Genomic DNA, 24336 nt, shown 5'->3' on the forward strand with positions numbered 1-24336 from the left:
AAAAATCTGATATTTTGATTTTGCCCTGTGAATTTTGAAGAAAAAGATAAAATTTAGAAACTAAAGCAAGGGGCAGGAGGCGGGCCGGGGGGAAGAGGAAAGGAAAGGAGGCAGGTGGAGAGAGAGAGAGAGAGAGAGAGAGAGAAGAAAAAATAGGAAGACTAATATTTTATTTTGTAATGTCAATTTTGATGAAAAATAGAAATTAAAAATTAAATAAAAATATGGTGCAGGAGAAATAAGAAATAAGAAGACTTGGCATTTTATTTCGTAATGTAAATTTTGATAAAAAGATGAAAAGGATAATTTTTGAAAACTAAGAATCATAAAAAGAAGTTATGGCAAAATAAAAATTAAGAAATTGTGATGTTTTATTTTGCAATGTAAAATTTGAAAGAAAAAAAATAGAATTTGAAAGCTAAGAATCTTTAAAAAAACATAGCATGAATAGTCTACGTCGCGGAAAGAACTACAAAAAGATTGAATAGTCTCTTATTTGGCAAAATAAGAAGCTTAAATACTCTATCTATCTTCTCACTATAAAAAACAGACTTGCAAAATATTAAATAAATAATCCCTCTTTTTCTTTGATTTTTCAAGTTCTTATGTATGTTTGTAGTTTCTAAGGAATTTCTTTTTCTTTTGTTGTTTATAATAGAGAATACGTACTATCATATCAAGTTATAAAACTTGTAACTGATTTGTTTTCAAAACTCCTTAGTGGATAAATAGTAGCTTAGAAGGCTCAAGTTTGATTTTGATGAAAAAGATAAAATTTAAAACTTTAATATAAGTGAAATAACAATAAATAGAATCCAATATTTATTTTTTAATGTGAATTTTTATGAGAAAGATAAAATTTAAAAACCAAAAATCATTTATAGAAATAGAAAAATCTAGCATTTTATTTTGTAATATGATTTTGTTGAAAAATATATAATTTAAAACTAAAAATCCCAAAAAAATAATGCAAGAGAAATACGAATCAAGAAAACCTCGTATTTTATTTTGTAATTTGAATTTTCATGAAAAGGATAAAATTTAAAAAGTAAAAAAAATTATAAAAATAGCATACGCCCACCGTGGGGCTCGAACCCACGACCACAAGGTTAAGAGCCTTGCGCTCTACCAACTGAGCTAGACGGGCTGCTGATTGTTGTTTTCTTACTTTGTAATTGAAGTCTCTCTGGCTGAGTGAAACCATATTTTGCTACCATTCTGTTTTGTTCCTGCTTTATTTCCTCCAGACTTAACCGGATCCATTGCAACTCAAGGGAGGAAGCAGAATGGTATTACAGAAGGTGACATCCCATTGATATAAAGGTCGAAATGTAACACATTACCACATCCCTCAAGTCCATGACAGATATGGTTAGCCAAATATTTTAAGATGTCTCCTAGCGCACACAGAATTCATTAGGCTCATCTAGTGCCACCTTGGCAATTCAATGTTAAAACAGCTTTTAACATTCCTCAAGTAACACGACTCTCCTTGTGCAAAGCATGAAAACATTTTGTGTTCATGAAATGGAACACCCCTTAGCATTCCTCGTTTGTACCTCAGTCCAGATTTCTCCTCACATCTAAGGGGGAAAATAGAATGCTAAAAACAGAATTTAGTGGGCTGAAATACAACGCTCAAAACATAATGAGCCAAAATAAAACAGAATAGGCTAGAGACAGCAGGTAAAAACACAGTGGAATAGGGCTCAAAACGGATTTATATCTGATCAGTATCTATTTTTATTTGACAAATATAGATGACGATATGGATATTAGCCTGATATAAAAATTTATACCCGCTTTTTATTTCCCTTCAAAGTTCGTAAGTGCTATATCAAAATAAATAAGATTACAGGTATAGTTGGATATTCGGATACGATCAAATAATTATTTATCGATAAATCCTTATCCATTTTGTGTTGATGAATATAGATATAGATATAATTACGGATATCAATCAGATGACCAAATTTATAACTATATTCGGATAGATTTTGATATGACAATGGATCCGGATATTATTCAGTATACTTCCATCCCTGTAGTAGGGCAAAATACAATAAAGTATGACAAACCGATGGACTCCTTTATTGGAGTATCTAGTGCTGAGCATTGTCTGAAACATGGTGAAATTCTTTGCCTGCATGCTTCAATGAGAACTAAATTGACGAAGAGACAATGGGACATCAACCGGAAGGTATCCTTCGAAAAGTATAACTTCTGTTCCTCCGCCCATTATAACATCTTTCCTAAAAATGCTCTTATTTCTTCTCTCCTTTCATTTCTCCTGATTAATGCTTATTTGCTATAGATGCTAGATGCTATTTCATGCTGTTCATCCAAGGTTTGGAAACATTCTCTGATTCATCTTTCTGATTACTTGTGCCACTTATGCTTCACTCGACTTTAAAATCAAGATGTTGCAAGGTAAATCAAAGATGACATTTCTTTTATTGCATATATGCAACTGATATTTAAAAGGCCATGCATACTTATGTTTCTATTATAAATCCTTGTCATATATTCCCTTGTTAAGTCTCTGCACACGACCTTTTATTGTTACCTCAGAAAATCGAAATCCACCAGGACACAGAGTTATGTTCTCACAAAAAGAATATGTATTCATTGTTATTAGTATAGCCTTGATGCAAAAATTGCATGAAGCAAGTGTTTTTCTTTGAAACATAACATTTGTCATGGGCAAAGCTATCAAACACCAGTTCATTCCCAAAACTGCTAGGTGGCATGGGCCATGGGGGCGGGTATAGCATACGTGGGGATTGGTCCACTCAAGGGTCATCTTAGAACCATGGCAGAGGGAATGAAGTGGGGAAAGGGGTGGTGCTCCTCACGGAAACCTCAGAGTCCAACACCTATCAAATGCCGAGGCCTTCTGCATGGGAAGTTGTTTCGGTCACCATACATCGCTCTGCAACCCCTGCATGGTGGGGTGCTCCTCACTTTTTGAGAAGTGGAAAAGATCGTGTAAAAGATGTTCATAGCCTTCTAGGAAAATCCAACCATGTACTCTCTCATGTGCCGCTTGTGCCAAAAACAAATCTTCTGTATGCTGGAAGAACTCCCTAGGATGTCTCTATAAGCCAGTCCAATTAGAATCATATCCAAGCTTCCATAAAAAAATGTTCAATCTATCCCATCAAGGAGAGATTCAAGATCCTTGTAATCAAGAACTAAAGCATTTCCAATTAAGCAAAGATGTTCAAGATTCTTGCGATCAAGCAAATCAAGAGTCAGAGCATCTTCAAAAGATTTGTCCAAGATCCTTCTTGTTCGCGAAAAAAGGAAGCCCATGACTCAAAGAATCAATTATGCCTTAACTGAATCCAATTATGATCTTGTATATATGATTTTGTTGACTCTACCTCTTGTATCCTATCAGTTATCACGCTATACATATATGTACATATTCATTTATTCATCCTCGGGTACATTTCAAAAGAGTGAGAGATGACTATTCTTGTGTTTTCTTTTACCCTCCACCTTGTTTTTCGATTATTATCTGAAATGTGTTCCTGGTCTGAGAGACTCTATGTCAGCTGACCAGCAGTGGAGGTTTAAGAGTCCATTCTCTGATTGAGCACCGGGAGGTTTTGGCGACTAGGCTGGCAACCAATTATCCCATCAAGGAGAGATTACAAGATCCTTGTAATCAAGAACTAAAGCATTTCCAGTTAAGCAAAGATGTTCAAGATTCTTGCGATCAAGCAAGTCAGGAGTCAGAGCATCTTCAAAAGATTTGTCCAAGATCCTTCTTCGCGAAAAAAGGAAGCCCATGACTCAAAGAATCAATTGTGCCTTAACTGAATCCAATTATGATCTTATATATATGATTTGTTGACTCTACCTCTTGTATCCTATTATGAGGATCCGTGCGGGCGTGTGTTTAGTCCCACATCGGTTATTCGCTGGGTAGATCTTGGATACTTATACAGGATCAAGGAACCCAAACAATATCTTTCGGCTAGCCATTTAGGGTGAGATCCTGGGTTGTTACAAATGGTATCAAAGCAGACCCGGCCCATAACCTATATGGACTAGGGGACACTGCAGCACGGATCTATTGGGGTTGACCACGGACCGATCGTGGTGTTTGTGATTAGATTTGAATGGATTTGAACCCTTAGCCTGACGAGGACGTCAGGGCTTGAACGGGAGGAGTATGTGAGGACCCGTGCGGGCGTGTATTTAGTTCCACATCAGTTATTCGCTGGGTAGATCTTGGGTACTTATACAGGATCAAGGAACCCAAATAATACCTTATGGCTAGCCATTTTGGGTGAGGTCCTGGGTTGTTACAAATGGTATCAGAGCGGACCCGGCCCATAACTTATGTGGACTAGGGGACACTGCAGCACGGATCCATTGGGGTTGACCACGGACCAATCGTGGTGTTTGTGATTAGATTTGAATGGATTTGAACCCTTAGCCTGACGAGGACGTCAGGGCTTGAACAGGGGGAGTATGTGAGGACCCATGCGGGCGTGTGCTTAGTCCTACATCGGTTATTCGCAGGATGGATCTTGGGTACTTATACAGGATCAAGGAACCTAAATAATATCTTCCGGCTAGCCATTTTGGATGAGGTCCTGGGTTGTTACACCTATCTTGCTATATACATATATACATATTCATTTATTCATCCTCTGGTATATATATGCTATTCATCCAATTATTATCTGAAATGTGTTCCTGGTCTAGGAGACTCTATGTCAGATGACCAGCAGTGGAGGGTTAAGAGTCCATTCTCTGATTGAGCGTCGGGAGGTTTTGGCGACTAGGTTGGCGACCAGGTATTTTCTAGAGCCGGAGAGTTTTTAGGGTGTTGTGTTGAGGGCAAAGTATGGGGATCCGGCTAGCCCATTAGTCATCCATATCAGACGAGGCTGCTACTTCATATAGCGAGAGATCTGCACCAGAGCCTTGGTCATGTCCCTGATGATCATATAGGAGATCGGGGATGGATGGTCTATTGACATCCTAGAGGACATATGGTTATCCGAGGTTCCCCTGCAGGGTTGGCCTACTATGCTTGATCATAGTTGGCTGGAGGGACACAGAGTATGTGATCTTTTTGCCCCCAGGGAGCAGAGATAGGATGAGGATCTTGTTAGGCGGGTGTTTGAGATGCAGCCCGCGGAGCGAGTTTTGTCTCTGCCGATCCCTACAGGCGAGGTAGTGGATCCGCGAGTCTAGAGTATGACTAGGAGGTCAGTGGTGCGAGCCTGGGACTTATTTGGGTTGGTCGGGAGGTCCTCAACTCGGCAGATTGATGGGAGCTGGATTTGGAGGATGTGCATCCATCCCCGTATAGCATTATTCCTTTGGAGGGTGGCCTGGGGGTGTCTGCCTACCACAGATGTATTGGCGAGGCAAGGAATGAGGATCCCGTCGGCTTGCCCGGTTTGCCCGAAGGTGGAGAAGTCCATATATCATATGCTGATAGAGTGCCCGCGAGCCAGTTAGATCTAGGGCAAAGGTGCACGTCGATCGAGGATCTGCTGCACTTCCTAGCAGCCTCCTTGCGGGGACCTAGTCTTTTAGAGAGAGGGACGCGAGCTGCCTACCTGGCCTACCACTGTTGGTTGGATAGGAATGCTCGGATCTTTGATAGTGGTAGCGCTCCTCCGAGGGTGGTGGTGGACAAAACTATACTGCATGCGATAGAGATTCTCGACACTATTGCGGTATCACCTTCTGGGATGGCTGGAAAAATCTAGAGCCCCTATTCTGCTCTTGCAGCGTCCAGGACTGTGCTCATCTCCTGGGTGCCCCTACCTCCTAGTTATCTTAAAGTAAATTTTGATGGCAGCGTTGGTGATGGAGGAAGATGGAGGGGCGTGAGTTTCGTCATCAAAGACCATGAGGCCAAACTGGTGGCGGCCGGAGGTCGGCGCATCTTCGACACAACTACTGTCAGTGCTTCGAAGGGCATTACCTTCACGAAGCGTGTCCTAGGTGCAAATCATCTCCTCCTCGAGGGTGACTCGCTACGGTGATCAAATGGATCCGGCGTCGGAGAGGCGCTACAGAGGAAAGGCCGCTGCTTTACGACATCCATAAACCCCTGGGGGAGTGTGGCTCCTACATAGCCACGCAATGTCTACAGAGAGGCAAATGATGTGGCTGACTGGGTTGCTTTCTTTGCTGCTCACCACTCCGGTGGCATTGTATGGGGAAATTAAGGCTCCCTGCCCGAGCCCTTTAGTATATATATATATATATATATATATATATATATTCCTTGTCGGCTATTTCGGTCCCTAAACTCTTGCTTTTTACTCTTTGGATAAAAAGGTCGCTGATTCATCAATTCAGCAGCATCAAAATTGCGACTTCTTTAGGATGGTGTGATCGTTATAACCAAAACAAGCTTGCAAAAATCCGATTATGTGCATCTCATGCATGGGAACACTTGTTTGTTTTGGTGCTTCTCACTCATGGTGCAGGCTGATGATGTATGACAGCCAACAGAAGATTCCGCATCGAGTGAAGCGTTAATTAACTAACAATCATTGGATTCGGTGGACCATCCCATCCAAAATGGACAACGACTCGATGTCACTTTCGTAAAATCGAATCGGATCTCAGTTCCGTTCCCCGTCAGGAGATCCACTAATATATATTATTCACGATCCAGGTGCAGACGGCTGGCGGTCAATCTCTTACAGAATCTGGCATTCTCCTGTCTTCTGCTCATATTTTTACACAGTCGAGTTTCCTCTTCACCATGGACAAAACTAAACAACACAGTACTTACGTCAACCGAGGGGGACCATATAGATATTTCGTGTCACCTCCTCATAAATTTAGGTGCTGCCTTGGGACAATTTTTGGTTTTATGCTACAGGCTTTGCTTGGACTTCATTGTCTTTAACAAAAGAAGGAAAAAAAACAAACGGCAACAGACATTGAAGTTATTTGCGCTCAGTGCAATTTCATTGCCTCCTGTCAGCATTTCACAGATTAAACATATATTAACGAGGACCTTTAAGAGAGAGTTCTCAAAGTGCAAAGACGTTGGAGAAACAGAATAGGATTCATTGCTGGTCATGGAATCTCAGCATCTTTGAAATACCATTAATCATCATTCTTAGAATAAAATATCTTGTATATAATTTAGTTGGAAATTTCAAATTATACACAAATGCTGATAGCACAAATTCTTCTTAATTCTTCCTTTTTCACACATTCTTGTATTATCTTGGATATTAATTAGAAGGGGATTCAGCCACAATAATGCAGTGGCTCCAACAGGAACGTCCTTACTCCCAGATCCCACACTCTGTTTTCAGGACATTTTGGCTTTAGCTCATTGGTTCCCTCAATTTTCTAGGCAGCTGATTGGTTGGCCAATTTTGCTGTATATAATAACCCAGGTATTCATGGTAGGGGCACTGACACAGGATAGTGTAAGTTGTCTTATCCATACACCAAAACATTATCTAAAATAAAAGCAAAGTACCCAAACATTATGTAAAATATAATCAGGGAGCCAGGCAGCGCAGCACTTTCCGGATACTTCAAGCTTCCAAGCTGGAAGCTAATAATTGGTCTTTGATGGATTTATTTGTTCAAAAGAAAGCATTCTGCCAAAATGGCAACCACCAGAAAACTATCAACCGTCATATAGAATGATGGGAGAACAAAGATCCAACCCTTTTCATATATGACCAAAAGAACTGTCAGCTAAAGACAGTTTGTGGTCCAGAAGGCGATGGGATGCTGTCAGTTTTACCTGCCCAATGTGCAATTAAAAGAATCCACATACAAAAAAAAAATGATACAAGAATCCAAAAAGATTTCGAACTGACGCCCTTACCTCATTTATAGTCATCAAGGCTTGACATGCAAAAGTGGATGACATGTCGGCGTTGAGGCAGGTCATTGGCATGCATATATTATTTCCTGATACTTTCTATAGAAGTTCAACAATAAAAAACAAGATGCTGGTGGTTGCTTTTTGATTTAAAGACAGTAACGGTCGTTTAAAAAAGCAAAGATAAGGGCTACTCCGAAAGGATTATCCATCGGAAGTCCAACAGTCCCAATGGAGCTCATTCACACCACTTTTAGAGAAACCATAACTGTTTTGAATCCCCGCAATTTAAACCACCGCACAGAGTTCCAAAGACCAACAGCTGCCAACCCACCCACACCAAAAAGTTCAGGTGTTTTTTAGAAGAACGCCAAAAAAAACAATGCCAAATAATAGTAGCATTATTATGTCCTTATATCACACATTACCTTTCATTCCAATACAACAGGAAGAAAGCAAAAGGATCCGGTGGAGACTGAATTAGATGATCAAGAGTAACCTAAGCATCATAGCCATTTGTCATATAAACAAATAATAAGCCCTCTCCAATTGAAAAATAGCACGGAATAAGCCAAACCTCCTCTTTCATGAATATACAAAAACCTATAATTGGGGCACAACAAAGGAAAGACTGCCCACTGCATCAATTTCGAATAAAAAAAAAAACACCCCTACAATGTTGCATCAGCTTCATACTATTTAGTGGATGCAACTACTTCCCCACCTTTATGTTTACTTGCGGATGGAAAGATATGCATAAAGCACCAGAGAGGATAGATGATAACAGGGGTGAAGGAAAAACCAATTGACTATTTAGTAATCTAGAGTGAGAAACAGAGCACCCCCTCTGGAAAATTTCCGGCCGTGGCAAAAGCCGTCACATGGCTCTGGTGTAATGCTCTGCGAGGTGCATTTTCGGAGGTTGACAAGCTCTCCACTCCATCTGTCCGAGCCCGACCATGGAACATTGCAAAACGGTTCAAGATGGAGCACCTCTCCAAGTCCCGGCATTCAACTCTTAAATCTAATATAGAAGACCTCTTCTCCAATCTGAGACACACAAATTGATCTGATGAAACTCAATGTGCCAGGAATATAATGAGATATGGAACAAAGTTGGCTTTCAATATATTTATTGGCGATATAAGAATGCCTTTCTTGTGTAGTCATAAGCATGTAATCTATCAAGAAAAGAATTCATATGTTCTTTCTCCATGAAAAATGGTGTACAGCACTCTCTTTGCAACATCTGTTCGGTCACGTCACATAAAAATGACATCAATTTTGGTTATGACATTTTGGTTTAAATTTCTTTGGCCCTTCGTTGAATGCCTTGCCAACTGCACAACCACCCATTTCTAGAATATCAAACAAAAAAGCAAAAACTCGATTAAACTTTAAACACCTTGCTTGAACTAATTCCTCTAACCCTATGTCTTTTCAGTAATACAAAGGACATCAGGCGGTCAGTCCCAACCAACCAGAAATTTTCTCTATTTCTAAAATTGTGTAAGTGATAACCATTTACCAAGCCTTGTCCATCCAGATAAGCTTTGATAATGTAGATCCAGCTACATTCAAGGGCTACAAATCCAACTGTCGTCTTAAATCTGCGTGTTTCTTATGCATTCTATTCCAACCCTACTGCACAAGTCCCCTGATCATCATTCAAGATGGCCATGACATTCACTTAAAAAAAAAAAAAAAAAAAGTAAAGAAAAAAGATGACCATGACAAATCAGTCCTGCATCTATTAATTTATCACTCAATGGCCATAGCATTCTCATCAAATATGCAAGTCATATCTTCCATCAAAAAATTTTCAGGGACCTCACTTCAATATGCATTCGCACCAAATTACATTATTAAAGCATTTGGATATCTATAAATTTTTGCCCCTATCACGATGATTCTCTAAATTCCCACTTCAGCATTCATAAAGTTTGTCTCAGAAATTAGCACTTAGTTCACAAATAGCTTACATGATTGAACAATCTGAATAAAAGCAATTGATTCATCTAAGACCTTACTACCTAGATTCTTCTACATGGCTAGGAGACAATTGTTGAACACATGTTGGCATCCAATTTGCAGAAATTATTGTTGTTTTTTTCCTTAATTGCTAAGACTATCTAAACAAGAAAAAAAAAATCATAATCTAAAAACCATATCTTCTTTAAGGGCTCGTTTGGTTCGCGGGAAAAGAAGGGGGGAAAGTGTGGTCAACGGGAAAGTAATGAGATGCCTCTTGTTTGGTTGGAGTTTTCAAAGGAGAGAGAAGGGAAAGTTATATTCCCATGGGAATGTGATTCCCACATTTCATGGGAAAGTCTTTCCCATGAGAAACATGGGAAAGTTACTTTCCCATGAGGCGGGAATCACTCCATTTTTACTTTTTCCCAAAAAGTCCCTTCAGCATTAAAGAAGCATTAAAGAGGCATTAAAAATCTAATTTTTATTAAGGGCATAATAGGAATTATATATAACTTTCCTAGGAAAGTGGATGGCCAACCAAACATAAGCACCTTGGAAATTTGTCACTTTCCCATGGTCAACCAAACATGCCAAAAATACTTTCCTAGGCATCATCTTCCTAGGAATTTGTTTCCCAGGAATCATATTCCTAGGAAGGAAAATGCTTCCTGCGAACCAAACGAGCCCTAATTTGTTGGCTACCTCAAATCCAAATGATTGAGCACCATACCATAGAAACACGACATTCTCATGAAATACCATCCAGATGAATACCTTTACAGATCAATTTGATCTACAGGATGCTTCCTTTTAGTTCCTTTCAAAATTTTTCGCTTAAACCATGTAATTATTACCTAAGTTAAACTGAACTGTCTCTTGGTCTTTATTATGTTTTCTACAGAACATATCCCACTTATTCTGTTAATTGGTCTCTACAACAGATGAAAAAACATACCCCACATTTAACATTATTATGAACTCAATAACAGTGTGATTCATATGTATTAGCCATGTCATGGAATTTTTGAAATTCTCTTTGAATATAACATGCATCCTTTATTATACATTTTAGAGTTAATTTGAATACACCCTTTATTGCACATATTTGATTTCTTTGAATCAACATACCTCCATTTCTAGTAACTTTCATAGTATTTTGTTCGACATTCTTTTTCTTCCCTTTTCTATATCACATTCCCCAAATGACCCATTCCTATCCTTCAGATTGCTTTAGAAAAACCCCATTCTATCTTATTTATATCAACCTTGTCTTAATCAAAGGATGGATCCTCTCTTAATATCATCTCCCATCTATTTAAATTGCTTTGCATGTACCCTAGTTTCCTTGTACAAACCTCAAAAGGCAGACAATATGAACATTGAGAGGTAGGATACCTTTACAAGAATCATCAAAGCTCTGAATGAGAGAAATCACCTTTTCATCTTGCAAATATCCTACAAGCTCCCTCTCCCAAAGTTTCCAAGTCAGAGCTAATAGTCTTCTTTCTTTACTATACCCAATATATTTAATTGGTTGCCTATGGCAATGCACCTAATTAGCCATGCCCTTTATATAAGCCTGTACTATCTATGCATATACCCAGCAATGTGTTCTTAGAAATCTTCAGATTTGGTCCCATTACCCTTGCAAAGCATATTGAAAGTGAAGCTAGAGGACACCAATTTATCAAGGCTATCTTTGCAGAAGGGTATTCTAAACATGTTTGTTATATTCTCCTACTCACATGTAGTAGACTAATTTATCCCTCCCTATTCCCGCAAAATACGTGCCCTGCTAGGAACTTCTACCACTAATGTTTAAAGGAGAATGGAATTACCTTCCAACAGAACTTTGCTAGAACTGAAGTAGTCTAAGTCATGGTCTGCCATACCGGTCCGTACCGGCCGGTATGGGCCGGTACGTACCGGTCCGGTCTGGGACCGGTACCAAATCAACGTGGAATCCGGTACGAGTAGTTTATTGTTAGAGAACCGGTATGAGACCGGTTCGGACCGGTACGGGACCGGTTCGGACCGGTACGGGACCGGTTCGGACCGGTACGGGACCGGTTCGGACCGATACGTACCGGTCCGGGCCGCCACCAGTACGCCGACCGGTACCGGTACCGGTACGGCGGACCTTGGTCTAAGTAATAAGAAACTTCCAGACCTAAAATTTTTAAAGTTTTCAAATAGAGGAGATTATTTTTAATCTTAACAAAAAACTTCACTTGATGTTTTCTCAATGATTTAATTCTTTCTTTCCAAATCACCAACTGCAATGGATTATGAATCATGTTCTGATGTCCCGCATACCTAGAACCTTCTCATCCTTCTCATGAACACCAGAAAAAAATAAGCTACCAAGAATCTCAGGCACCAGCCTATATAGATCTTTTTAACATCAGTTCAAGAGAGTATGCAATGGAAAGAAGATGAATAAAAGATCCAATTCAATGAACATCGTTTCAAAATAAGTAGATGAAAAGTGTTCCTTCATCATACCATTAGATCAAAACCGCCACACTGATAACTCATACTGTCCTATAGAAGTGAACCCACACACTTAAAACTTATTATATCATACTACTAGATCAAAAAACTGCCATGCTGATAACTCATAACATCCTATAAAAGTGAATCCATGCTTTTAAACCTTATTATATCTTCTAAAGGACTTCAAGAGTCATTTTCAGTCTCTGGATGGTCACTTATATTCTAAATATTTTAAAAGACATAATATTAGATGCAGGTATCAGAGCCTTGTTATTCTCCACTTTATTCAACTTTCATTCAGTTTATGTTTTTCTGGCAGGAGTGACGTAACCCAGCTATCTTCTCGATATATCTATCCTGATGAATGTCCTATGTTCTGGTAAAACATGCATTGACCAATATATTTGCATGATTGTATGATCGTGCATGTCAGATGTATATATGCAGTTATTTGGATGCTTATGCAATATATCAATAACATGCATGAGTACATACATGGATACAAATAATCATCATGCTTCTGCTTTAAAGTTCACTAATTTGCAAGTTCTAATATCAGTGTCAACATTTCCATTCCAATCATTTTAGGATCACCAAATTATTTGCATATAATATTTTTCATCCCACTACAAATGTGCGTCTTCAATACTGAACTTATCTAGCACAACGTTCATGCATCCATGCTGCAAGGTGCTGACTGAGAATCTGAAGCCTCAGGAGTTAGGATTTTTCCCATACCATATCCATGTGTTTGGCTCTGGTACAGCATATTGATCAGTCTATACAGCCAACATGGTAGATATTGAGAGCAAAGACAAACGAAAACCTTGGTGCATGTAGCAGCATTATCAAATTAGACAATAAAGTAAAGTTACAAACTGAGATAAGCCATTTGACCAGTTTGATATTGCCACTTCTAATAGCTTGTATCAACAAGTTGCAATAGGACATTGGAGAAATAGTCACTGATTGAATTTCAAAGGTAGTTCAGATGTGAAATATATGGGCAGAACCCCGTCATTAATGTGAAGGGTGACCTAGATTTATCAGTGTGCTTGAGATCGTATGTAAATAATGGCATCATATTTGGATTTCTGACTTTAAATCTGAAATATCATGAGCAGCACCAACAGGAATAAAAGTCAACAGAAGAAAAAAGTTACAACATAAAGCTCACACACTTACCTCAAGAGATTGGTTTCGAGTTTCCCTAATCTTCCAATAAAATTTTCCATGGTTTTCGAGAAAAAAGAGTTTCCTGCCTTCTCAGCAGTCTTAAGTTCTTCAGGTCTCCTGAACAAATTTTAACCAAAAAAAATCAAATATGTTCAAAATGACAGAATCTAGTTGACCTTGCAAGTCCAAGATATGAAGAACCTATGTTAGTAAAAATTAAATATATAGCACCCATATCAGATAATTTGAGAATTTTAAAAGCAAGCAGCTTACTCATTTTGAAACATGTGATGTAAGTGTAAAGCTTACATTTTTCTATTGTTCAAAAGCATGTGAGAATCATTTCCTGCACAAGAGATAAGGCTGCATACATCTCCTAGTGCTAATTTAGCAACAAAGTACGTCAGACTTCCATAAGAAGCAGTTTCCTCTGCATTCAGAAACATAGCTGGTACAGAAGGAATGAGTTGTTGCATTAACTGAGTTGTCAAGACAAGCCTTCTCCGCAATCGAGTAATTGATGGGCCATCTTCCACTATCTCAAATTCATCTTCAACCTGTAGGTATAAGTGGTCAGTATACTCTGTTATGAAAATGCCATGGAGCAAGATAAAGAATCACAACATGCGACATTGATGACAAGCGAACCTTCTCAATCAGCCTATTCAGAGCCTGAGCCCAATCTAACTCTGCCATGCTGTAAGAAATAAGAAAGAATTCAATTATTAACTAGAAAAGATAGAGAAACAACAACATGCATGCACTTATGCTTGTCGTGATGACATGCAAACACAAGGACCATGTCCCCACATAAGCATGTATACATAACCACAATGAGCACAATATTTCTTTTTAAACACAAATCGTCTAGCAAATTGTTGTTTTATGAATACTACCTGCTAGTTTGCAGCCTTTTAGAACCCTGCATCACCTCCTTGTGCCAAGGTAACAGCTCTGATGTTGCACTTTTGCGTTTCTTTGGAATTAGAGTCATATTGTTATCAATGGCATCTGGAGGCAGATGATGAGAAGGTGAACCCTTGCCAGCAGCTCTGGCAGTCAATGATGTATTCTGCTGGAGGCTACCAACCTGACTGACATTAGTTCTTTGCTCCACCACGGTACCATTATGCATGCTCTCAGAAACTTTTGCAGAGAAGCAGGTGACACCTTTTGCAGTCCTCTGAGAATTACCAAGTCCATCATACATTGCTAGAATTTGACCATTTTTATAGGTTCCATACTGCCCAAACCAGGAAGGAGCCATTTGAGGACTAATCCATGGCCGTTCATTCCCTCCCACAGACGTTGACTTGGAACTTTTACTAGGAGAATTTGCATGATTCTGAATATCATGCTGTCCTGAAGCAAGTAGATCTTGAGAAGGTAAATCTCTACAAGCGACCTGAGAACATGTGCTTGTGCTTTTGTCTTTCTTTGAAGAAAAGCTTAGCATTTTGACATCAGAAGGAAATGAACTATGCTGGAAGCTTGCATCCAGTTCATTCAAAACTGGTTTCTGTCCAAAAATAAACCTCTGACCTGCCCACTCCATCTGCAAAGCATTACAACCCAAATCTGCCCCTTTGAGCCTCTTTCCAACCCGTTTACTAGGATCAGACTCTGTATCCTTCATAGCCTGTTGAAGCAGGGAATAGTTTTGTGCATGAGCATCTAGTAATTTTAGAGTTTGTCCAGAGGCACCCTTATCATGATTTAAAGAGGCAAAATTCGAGTCCTGTTCATATTTTACTCTACTGAGATCTTGCTGATACAGACGCACCAGTGATGGAATGGAGACAGAAGAATTTCCATCGGAAATATGTTTTGGCACTGGTTCTTGCCCTCGGGATGCACTTCCTTTCTTAGCAGCAACATCCACCTTATCAGGAGGCTTTTGTTCAGAGGAATCAGTTTTAATTGAATATTCTCCTCCATAAGTGTCAATAAAAGATGCACTTTCCCCTTTCCTATTGCTGTCATCAACAGTAATCTGTGTTGTACAAGAATTTGCAACCCTCATGCTAGGCAATGGGCTTGTAGACTGATTTATAATGGGCAAGGCATTTTTAGGCTCGGCTCCAGATAGGCATTGTTGAGATGACACACTTGTCCATATATTATGTAGCATTGTTGAAAAGCCACCTTGTTGAGAAAAGCCTGCTGTAGCAGAATGTTGGTCAACTGATTTTGTTTCCATGAGAGAGGGTTGTTGGCCTGAATTCATTGCATGCATATCTGCATTTATCAGCTGAGGATGCCCTGAATCTAGTGAACAAACCTGTGAAGCAATGGGTGCACAAGTATCAGCAGAGAGTGCAAGTCTGAAAGAGGAAACTCTGCCATCCAAACTAGGTAGTGAAGCCTGAGCAGATTGATCAGCTAAAGCTCCACCACTAGAGTCATCAGTCAAATTAGGATGAGTGGTGTGCTTGCTATGACCATCCATATAACTTTCACTTTCAAAAGAACTTGTTGACTGGCCCATTTTTGCTAGTTCATTTGCACTAGAGATGTCTCTGTTCCTTGCATAAGGAAGTGAGGATGGAGCCAAGGATTTTTCATAAACACTTGACTTGTTTGCCTGTCCAGATATACTTAATTTATTATCTAAATTTTCTCTCTGAGATGTTTCAAGAGAAGGGATAGACAGAATTTTAGTGGGAGATGTCAAGAACATTTGATCTTTGTCTCCTGCCCCTGAGTTCAGACTCTTTGAATCACAATCATTTAATGCTGGTAAGGAAGTCTGTGAGGGCAAAGAATGGCTTGAAAGTGGTTGTCTTTGAGATGGTGGAGCCAATTTTAAACCAAAGGCATAAGACTGGCTATGCTGAAGATGAGAAGAACCATCAGAAGCAGCTGACTCAGGGATCTCAGGTGGTGCAGTGTGTTTGGAGTCACTGAAGTGTACGACAGTGTTTCTTTCCCTTGATTGGTCCACCTTATGAAGAAGGTTGAGCATATTTTGACTACAATGGAACATATTTATTTGTGTTAGAACTTAGAATAAGGCATACATAGGAAAGTAACACCCTGACAAACATTATATCTGAAAGTAGCAAGATGGTAAAAAAGAAAAAAGAGGGATTAAAAGAAGAAATATGAATTTTAATCCAAAAAGCTATTGCACAATTTCAAAACAAGAACCTGAGAATAGTTTTGATGCGCTGGTTGATTTCTCATGAGTTGCAAGCTCATGAAATAACTAATGTAAGGTTCTATACTACAAGGCCGTAATGTTACAGCAGAAAATCATCATGGAGGACATTAAGAATTAATTACTAACCTTGCCTGACCATCACTTCTATTCTGAGAAAAGCGAGCAGCTGATACATCAAAGGGAAACATAGCAGAGCCATGGCCAGGAATGGAGCCTTTGTATTGTATTTCCTCCACTCCTTTTGCACTCCTTTGCATATCAATTAAGCGCCCCTATAAAAGGACAAAAATATAAATAGTTCCAGACTTCCAGCCAATGAAAAGGACAGAAGGAAAAAAAAGCGAAACTTAAGTTCACCATTTACCTTTCCTATATGAACAGCATTAGATCCGATGGCATGTCCAGCTTGCTCCTGATTCTTCGAACCTTGAACTACCAAGTGGGAAGAGCCCTGTGAACATGATCTCCAAATCTGGGAATCGGTTTCCATATTCATCTCCAAATTTCCCATTGGGTGATACTGAAACCTGCAAGGCCCCAAGGTTTTCTGACCAGATTGACCAGATGAATATTGGGCACTGGCCACTAAAGGATGGTGTTCATTTCCAGCTAACAACAAATCCGCTCTTGCACCACCTCCTGGATCAGTATGTTGGGTCGGATGTGATTGACTAAAAACATATCCTTCGTTAACCTCTCTTGGGAAGCTATTTTTTTGTTTATGGTTATACATTTCAGCTGATCCTTGGTCAGTGGTATTTAAGGATGAGTCCCAAGCATGTTGAGCACTGCTTAACTCATTTTGGTATTTTGCAAAATTTTCATCTCCTACATATTTCGCAGAAGAATCAACAGCAACATGTTTTCCATAATAAACCCGATGCCTGTTAACAACCTGTTGATTTATTTCCTGATTAAATTTCAAGGTGCTTGAAGTTGTAATAGCAGCATAGTCACCCATACAAGCATCATCACTGTTCATTCTAGGACTGCTCATGTCAGATCTAACTGGCTGCAGCCCGTCAGAAAAGTTAGGGAAGGATACAGTGCTGTTGTCGCAATTCTTATCCATATGCAAGATTCTATTGGTCTCATATCTTTGAGCATGTTGATTGGTTGCATCATTATCATGGACTATTAATATATCAGGAGTCAGGGACCCATTGACATTCCATCCATCTGGATTGTTACCATGCTGGCCATTTACATTATGCAAGGGCATCTTCTGTTGGTGAGCCAAAACCTGCGTGTTCTGCAAGTTCAACTCCATGCCTGCAGGTTGTGCAGAGTTTACTGACTGTTCATACATCTGTCCTTCCCAAACACCATTAGAAACATTATCCAAGTGCGTTTGCATTTGAAAATTAGCCCCTGCAAATTGCTTTTTCTGGTGACTCTGATCTAGATGCTCGTTCCTAGCTTCCTTTGATGGTTGTTGAATGGACTCATGGGAAGCATCAGCTGATACACTCTCATTCAGTTCGTATGCAAATTTAATAGGGTGCTCAAAACCAGGGGTTGTATGACAATTTGAGCTGGCATCAGCATCATTAAAGAAAGGAAAAAGTCTTGAAGTCATAGATGATGCACTCTGCAGATTGTTATCATCCCACATCATTTGCTGTTTCCCATTATCACTTAATACAGCGGACTTGTTCCCACTCGATAGTTCTGTTTTCTGGAAACTCAGTCCACTCCACTCTTCATGCAGTCCAGTGTCACTGCTGGAAGCTTCCAGAGCCTCCTGCATAAGAGCACACCAGCTTCCATTTTGAATAGAAGGAAATGCATGAAAATGGTCATTACTTTCCAAAGGATTACCATGCAGAAAACCTGTTGAGTTTGTGATACTACTTCCAAAAGAAGCGGCCCAATTGCCATCATCTTCTGCACCGAACAGGAGTTTCTCTTCCGTCTGATCTATACTAGCTCCAATATGAGAAGGCTCTACCTTCATCACTGCCTTTTCCTGTAAGGTCCCTGACCAATCATTATCTTCTTGCCTACTATGAAAATCTTGAGCCTGCAAACTACATGAGAAGTTGTCTGCTTGCTGATAGTTACCTGATGTGGCGCCACTATTCAGGCCTTCCACTGGAGCAACTGCAAATGAAACCTTTCCTTGAAAGCCCTGCTTATCCACCAAAAAACTGTCCTGTAAGCAGCCCTGCTCGGGAACCATAAAATGATCACTTTGAAAACAACTTAATGCAGATGATGGCATTGATGGCTTCTCTGCCTGGTTCCCACCGGCCGGGGTCATTGCATCAGTGCAATCATGAGACATTCCTTGGAACTGGGAGGAATAAATCAAAGAGTCTCTACAGTGGGAAACAGGAGTCCCATTCAAAGATTGATCAAGTTGTGGAGCGAACCCCAAAGGTCGCATTAATTGGCTTTGGTCATGTGAAAACATAAGCCCATGCATTGGAGACCCACTACATGGTGCCATGTTCATACTCCCAGCAAGGAGCATATGAGAGCTACTCAGAGTCTTCAATTCACCTTCCTCGTGCCCATTTGACAACATGTAATTAGATGCCTCGCTAATAGGCATGCCATTCAGCACACCTGGAAACTGATTGACAGCTGCCTGTCTTGCAACTTCAGATAGCTGAGTATGTAAGTTCTGTGGCCTTCCCCCCTCGTCCAATTGCTGGAGTTGCTGCTGCCTTTGAATCTCTTGTATCTGTTTGTATATCAAGTTTTGTTGCCATAACTGCATATCATTAAACCCTTGCTGCTGCCTAGAGAAACAATGTGATAGTCCTGGGTGTTGGCTCATCATGAGCTGTTGTTGACCACCAAGAAAGACAAAATTCGCAGGAGTTTCGAATGCATCTGACCTCTCGGAACTTCATTTAAGGCTGGAACCATATTCAGGAGCCTTTCCCTGTTTCAATTGGAAAGTCAGTACGCCTGTCAGCATTAACCTATGACTATCAGAAATTGTTCCATCCCTTAGAAAACTCACTTGATTGGAACTTGTGGGAAGACCATGAGAACCATGAATAAATCCATTCAAGTTCAATTGCTGGTTTCTAGACCGGTTATTAGCAAATTCTGGGTTTAGGGTTGACTGTGTCAAATTTGTGCCAAGAGGCACTTCTGAAGACTGCCTAACATTTCCTTGCTCAGAATCTGTCAAAAACAAACAAATGACAAAAATTTATACATGAAATCGCAAAAAGAAGCATCCTGTTTGTTCAATCAAATCAATGAGAAGATATCAAAATAATTTGATTTCCCTTTTTCACTTTGCAAGTCAGTCCACCAAAATTGCAGAGGAAGATATATAAAAAACAGATGAACAAATTAACAGATAATCACATGTTGCGACTTGACTGCACATTTAGCAAGCTTTTGGGGATAATAGGGTGCCTAATGCAGGTTACAGAAGGGGAAATTCACTGGATAAACATAAGTTCATAGCTGAAAAAAAAGGCATGTAGTTCTTTGAATAAGGATTATGAAGACCATTCTGCCTTTAAGTAACAACCTGCAAATTGTTGTTTAAAACTGACCAACTTTCATCTTGCACTTGAGATGGAAGAATTTGGGAGAAGCTGTCCTGCTCACAAAGCTATGGATCCTCTCAGCAACTTCATTCCCAGGCATAGACGAGGTGACTTGCAGTAACCAGGGCTAGTGCTTTAGTATTGCCGAGAAACAGTAAGGGCAATCTACCCAGATGGAAAGAAATAAGCAGATTTCAATAGCCGCTTAGTCCTGGAGAGCAGAAAAAAGATGGTCAATAAAAAAGTGCAACTAAATAATTCAAACTCCCTCAAAACATGTGATGTGACTATTCATGGCAGCTTAAGTTGTGCCAGCATTACACTTTTCTCACCTATCAGGACTGCAGAATAACAACTTTTCTGATACAATGTAAAAAAAAAACCAGAAAAGAGTGCACGGTCCAATAAAAGTAGCCATACATCTTTTAACAAGTCTCTACAACATTGAACAGTCTATGATGATCTTATAATCCATTAATCTGTAGCTTCTTGTTTGAAAGCCGATTTTCCCTCAACCATACCTTCCAAAAAACAAGCTATCTAGGTCACCTAATAAACTCAAAATATCGGCATCAAAAAAATATGCTATATTTTGGGGAAGAAAGCAATAAAATAGAACAAAATTAAGAAAACCATGCAAGCAGGTCAAAAAAAAAAAAAAAGAGCACGACATTTCAAAATAATGAGGCTATCAAAAACTGATTACATGACGTAAAATATGGAAAGAAAAAATAGTTATGAAATTTACCTTGGAGAAGTACCTGGTTCCATTCTTGCAGACATTTTCCGTCAAGAACTCATGCTAGGCCTGCATGCAAAAACATCCACTCAGATAACATTATGCCAAAAGTAATGTAAACAAAAAAGATTGTTAAATAGAAAGAAAATGTTCTGCACTTGTAAATATTTATATTCTTACACTAAGAACTTCCATTCCTTTTGGTTCAAGCCATAGACAATTATGGCCTAGAAGAAGAAAAATGATTGAAGATCTTATCACGAAAGGCATGCAAGTCAAGCAAGTCAAGCGAATGAGAGAGAGAGAGAGAGAGAGAGAGAGAGAGAGAGAGAGAGAGAGATGGGGGGTGGGGGCGGCGGGGATCGATTGGCTTAGGAAGACATACATAAACCATACAACACAATGTGGCCTGGTTTCAACCATCACCCTTTCGAATTCCCAATTAAACTCTACTTGATGACAGAATTAGACTTGGAATATGAATCTGACATATGAAATTCAGAAAGGAAGTTTGATGGCTAGCCTTATAAGAAAAATGAACTGCAGAAAACAGTTGTGTAACATATGGCAAACATTTTCAACGATAATTTAATCAAAAGGGATGACAATGTTGATTAACAGGTGGTGATATGGAAATGGAGCAGTGGCATATCAGGGAAAGGTCGATGGAACACTTTCTTTGTAACATAAACTCTTTAAAATATGTCATATTACACGCCGATGGGCAGTCCACAGAATATTTAGAAGGACTTTTTTTAAACAAAAAAATAAGTGACATGAACCAGTGCATTTTTTTACTTCGTTTGCATTATCAAAGCCAAATGCAAGCAACATGTAAAAGCAGGTGATGGCAACCATAGATCAGAAATTTTTATGATATAAAGCAAAGGGAACGACCATCAAACAAGAAGGCTATAATATCTCACTAAGACAGCTCAGTTGTCAGGTGAACCACCTCTGAAATTTTGTTAGAGAGCATCAAATTATTTGGTCTCTAATCCATCAGGAAGTGGGCCTGCAATGAAACATTGCGGCATGCAGGAAAGTTGAGGCATTCATCATAAATTTATAGCTGAAGAGTAAGAGAACTCTGTGGATAGACAGAGAAAGATGAAAAGCTTGAAATCATGAAAATAGTAGATCATGTCCAATAGATAACGCTCCAGAAAAGAAACCCTGTACCACATCTTTAACTGTTAAGAGGTACGTTCTTCAACTATACCAACTGATTTCACAAACAATAACAATACTTCACCTCAAAAAGAATCATGCTCCACCGAAACAAATTACGATCTCATGTTAAAAAACTATGAACCATCGTTCATCCAGGAGGACCGAAAGGAGATGCAATATATGGTAAATAAATTTGAAATTTTGTGGCAGCAATGCATCCATACATTAGAAAATCTAGCTCTAAAAAAAGAAACAGCTTCCAATTCAGTTGAAAATGCATGAAATAAAAAGAAACTCGATTCTCATAAACTGGAAAGCTTAAGAAAGCACCCGAGCATCAAAGAAACGAAAGGTGATCATTTCTCTATCAACTAACAAGTTCCACACAGCACGCACGCAAAAAAGAAGCACCCAAACCCTAAAACTGCACCTCCCCACGTAACACACATCCCCGTCCAGAAACCAAACCTTGCCATTAAACCAGCTCCAAAATGCCGGAATGAACACACTGCCCGCGCTTCCTTCGCGCAATTCACACAAAAACAACAGCAAAACCATGGAATTCCCAATCACCACACACAAGTAGTCCCACGGAGCGAAGCAAATCGACACCCAACACCAATCCAGAAAACAAAGAACCTGAACCTTAGATAAGAATTGCCCCGATACGGGAACTGCCGATCCGGCGCGGGAGATGGTGGGGTTTCAGCTAGCTTACTCGGATTTCCTACGAGTTCCACGAGTGGAGATCCAGATTCCCCATGAAACAAGGGTTATGGTTTAAATCTCTCGAATCCAAGCTAGGGTTAGGGTTGGGAGTAGAGGAAGGAGGCAATGGAAGCCTTTTGAGCTCTCCCTCTCTCGGCGAGAAGGGGGGCTTCGGACCAAAGATAAAGTGATCGAAAATTTCAACTATGTCCGGGGTAGAGGAGAACCCTGGTTCGGATCCGAACCGGGCAGGCTCGGACCCCGAACATGGGAATTAGTTTTGCGATAGCCCGAGAGACAGGGCAATCATAACCGTCCATTTGGTGGATTACCACCTTGACCGCGACTCAACACCGTCTGATATGCAGGCGGGAGAGGTTCCGCGGGGCCGCGGCTTTTTGCGGCGAAGACGGAGTTTGTGACGGACGTTTTAAAGTGATGCGCCGTGTGCGGTTCAGTTCTGGGCCGGTTCGGTTCTCTTTTTTACTTCTTAAAGTAAAGGTAATAATAAAGCCGTGATAACAGGTACAACGGTTCTGTAGACCGGAAAGGTGGCGGTTCGAGGTTTTTTTTTTTTTTTCAGGTTGTTTCTTTTAATATCAGCATTTGATTGATAATTAAGTGATCACTAGTGAATGGATATAATTAAGGACGGGTACTGATGATTCATGATTGGAGCTGGACTGGTTTGATTTGTTTTTTTAAAAATTAAGTAATTATACAAAATACACTATTTGTTTTCATCATCATGTCCAACTAATTATGAGTTCACTATTGGTAAGGTAATTATGGGTTCGTTAATGGATGTAGTCATTGTAAACTAGCTTATAGAGATTATTTAATGTCTTCTTATAAACCTTCATATATACCCATGAGAGTTACACATTTTTTTCCCATATATTGTGTTAGAAAACTATAAAGAAAACAACACTAGTCGAGTCTTGTAGACAATGAGAACAAGCCATTGCTTTAAAGATTGATTTTGATGATCACAAAACCTTGAAGTATAAATACTAATGTTTGTGTTGCAAGGAGAAAGATATTTATTTTGCAAGGAACATAGCAAGTTGGAAGAATACAAGAAGGCCTCCAAAGCTCTCAAGAAAAGTTGGAAGAAAGCTACAATTTATTGGCCCAAGTTTCAAGTTTAAAGTATTCAAGTTGGAGGAGCAAATTCTAAAGAAAAATTCAAAAGAATAGTTCTCGAGTCGACTCCTCGAAAATTCGAGTCGACTCCGATACATGCCGAGTCGACTCCCAACGTTTCCGAGTCGACTCAAAAGAGTAATAGAGGAAAGACAGAACAAAGAATTTTAGACCCTGCAACCGAGCCGACTCCAGAGGACCACGAGTCGACTCCGAAGTCAGGCGAGTCGACTCCTATTTGTGCAAGAGTCGACTCCCAGAGAAAAGCAAGGCAAAAAGTCAGAGAGACAATTTCGGACACTAAGAGCCGAGTCGACTCCCGCAAAGTCCGAGTCGACTCCGAGGCAGTTCAACTCCAAAGACAGAGGATCAGTTTTCGGGCTCTGAGAGCCGAGTCGACTCC

The 24336-nt window shown here is 39.7% G+C and overlaps 1 protein-coding gene and 1 non-coding gene across 8 annotated transcripts; both read right to left on the reverse strand.

Annotated features, from left to right (window-relative positions):
- Positions 1-1074: 1074 nt before the first annotated feature.
- TRNAK-CUU lies at positions 1075-1147 on the reverse strand. The gene has a single exon. It is a non-coding gene; the product is annotated as a tRNA-Lys (tRNA).
- Positions 1148-8291: 7144 nt separating this feature from the next.
- LOC103720065 lies at positions 8292-22970 on the reverse strand. 7 transcript variants are annotated; one of them, XM_008809598.4, is made up of 11 exons: positions 22798-22970; positions 20916-20975; positions 20149-20378; positions 19624-19790; positions 17014-19542; positions 16776-16921; positions 14383-16458; positions 14135-14183; positions 13796-14043; positions 13496-13603; positions 8292-8890 (listed from the first exon to the last, which is right to left on the reverse strand). In XM_008809598.4, the coding sequence occupies exons 5-11, from the start codon at positions 19435-19437 to the stop codon at positions 8662-8664; spliced, it is 5280 nt and encodes a 1759-aa protein (XP_008807820.2). In that variant the 5' UTR covers positions 19438-19542; positions 19624-19790; positions 20149-20378; positions 20916-20975; positions 22798-22970; the 3' UTR covers positions 8292-8661. The 7 variants fall into 7 exon arrangements, with proteins under 7 accessions (XP_008807820.2, XP_008807818.2, XP_008807817.2 ...); XM_008809596.4 differs by having other exon boundaries at positions 22725-22970; XM_008809595.4 differs by having other exon boundaries at positions 22548-22970.
- Positions 22971-24336: the final 1366 nt, after the last annotated feature.

The sequence above is a fragment of the Phoenix dactylifera genome, chromosome 4 (assembly GCF_009389715.1).
Source record: "Phoenix dactylifera cultivar Barhee BC4 chromosome 4, palm_55x_up_171113_PBpolish2nd_filt_p, whole genome shotgun sequence".
Lineage (NCBI taxonomy): Eukaryota > Viridiplantae > Streptophyta > Magnoliopsida > Arecales > Arecaceae > Phoenix > Phoenix dactylifera.

Bases quoted from the DNA above. Each gene is read 5' to 3' on its own strand.
- LOC103720065 (XM_008809598.4), bottom strand. From the start codon at position 19,437: ATGATGAGCCAACACCCAGGACTATCACATTGTTTCTCTAGGCAGCAG. The intron at 14,044-14,134 runs GTTCGCTTGTCA...TTATACCTACAG, and splicing joins TGAATAGGCTGATTGAGAAG to GTTGAAGATGAATTTGAGAT. The intron at 8,891-13,495 runs GTAAGTGTGTGA...TGTGTGTCTCAG, and splicing joins CTCGAAACCAATCTCTTGAG to ATTGGAGAAGAGGTCTTCTA.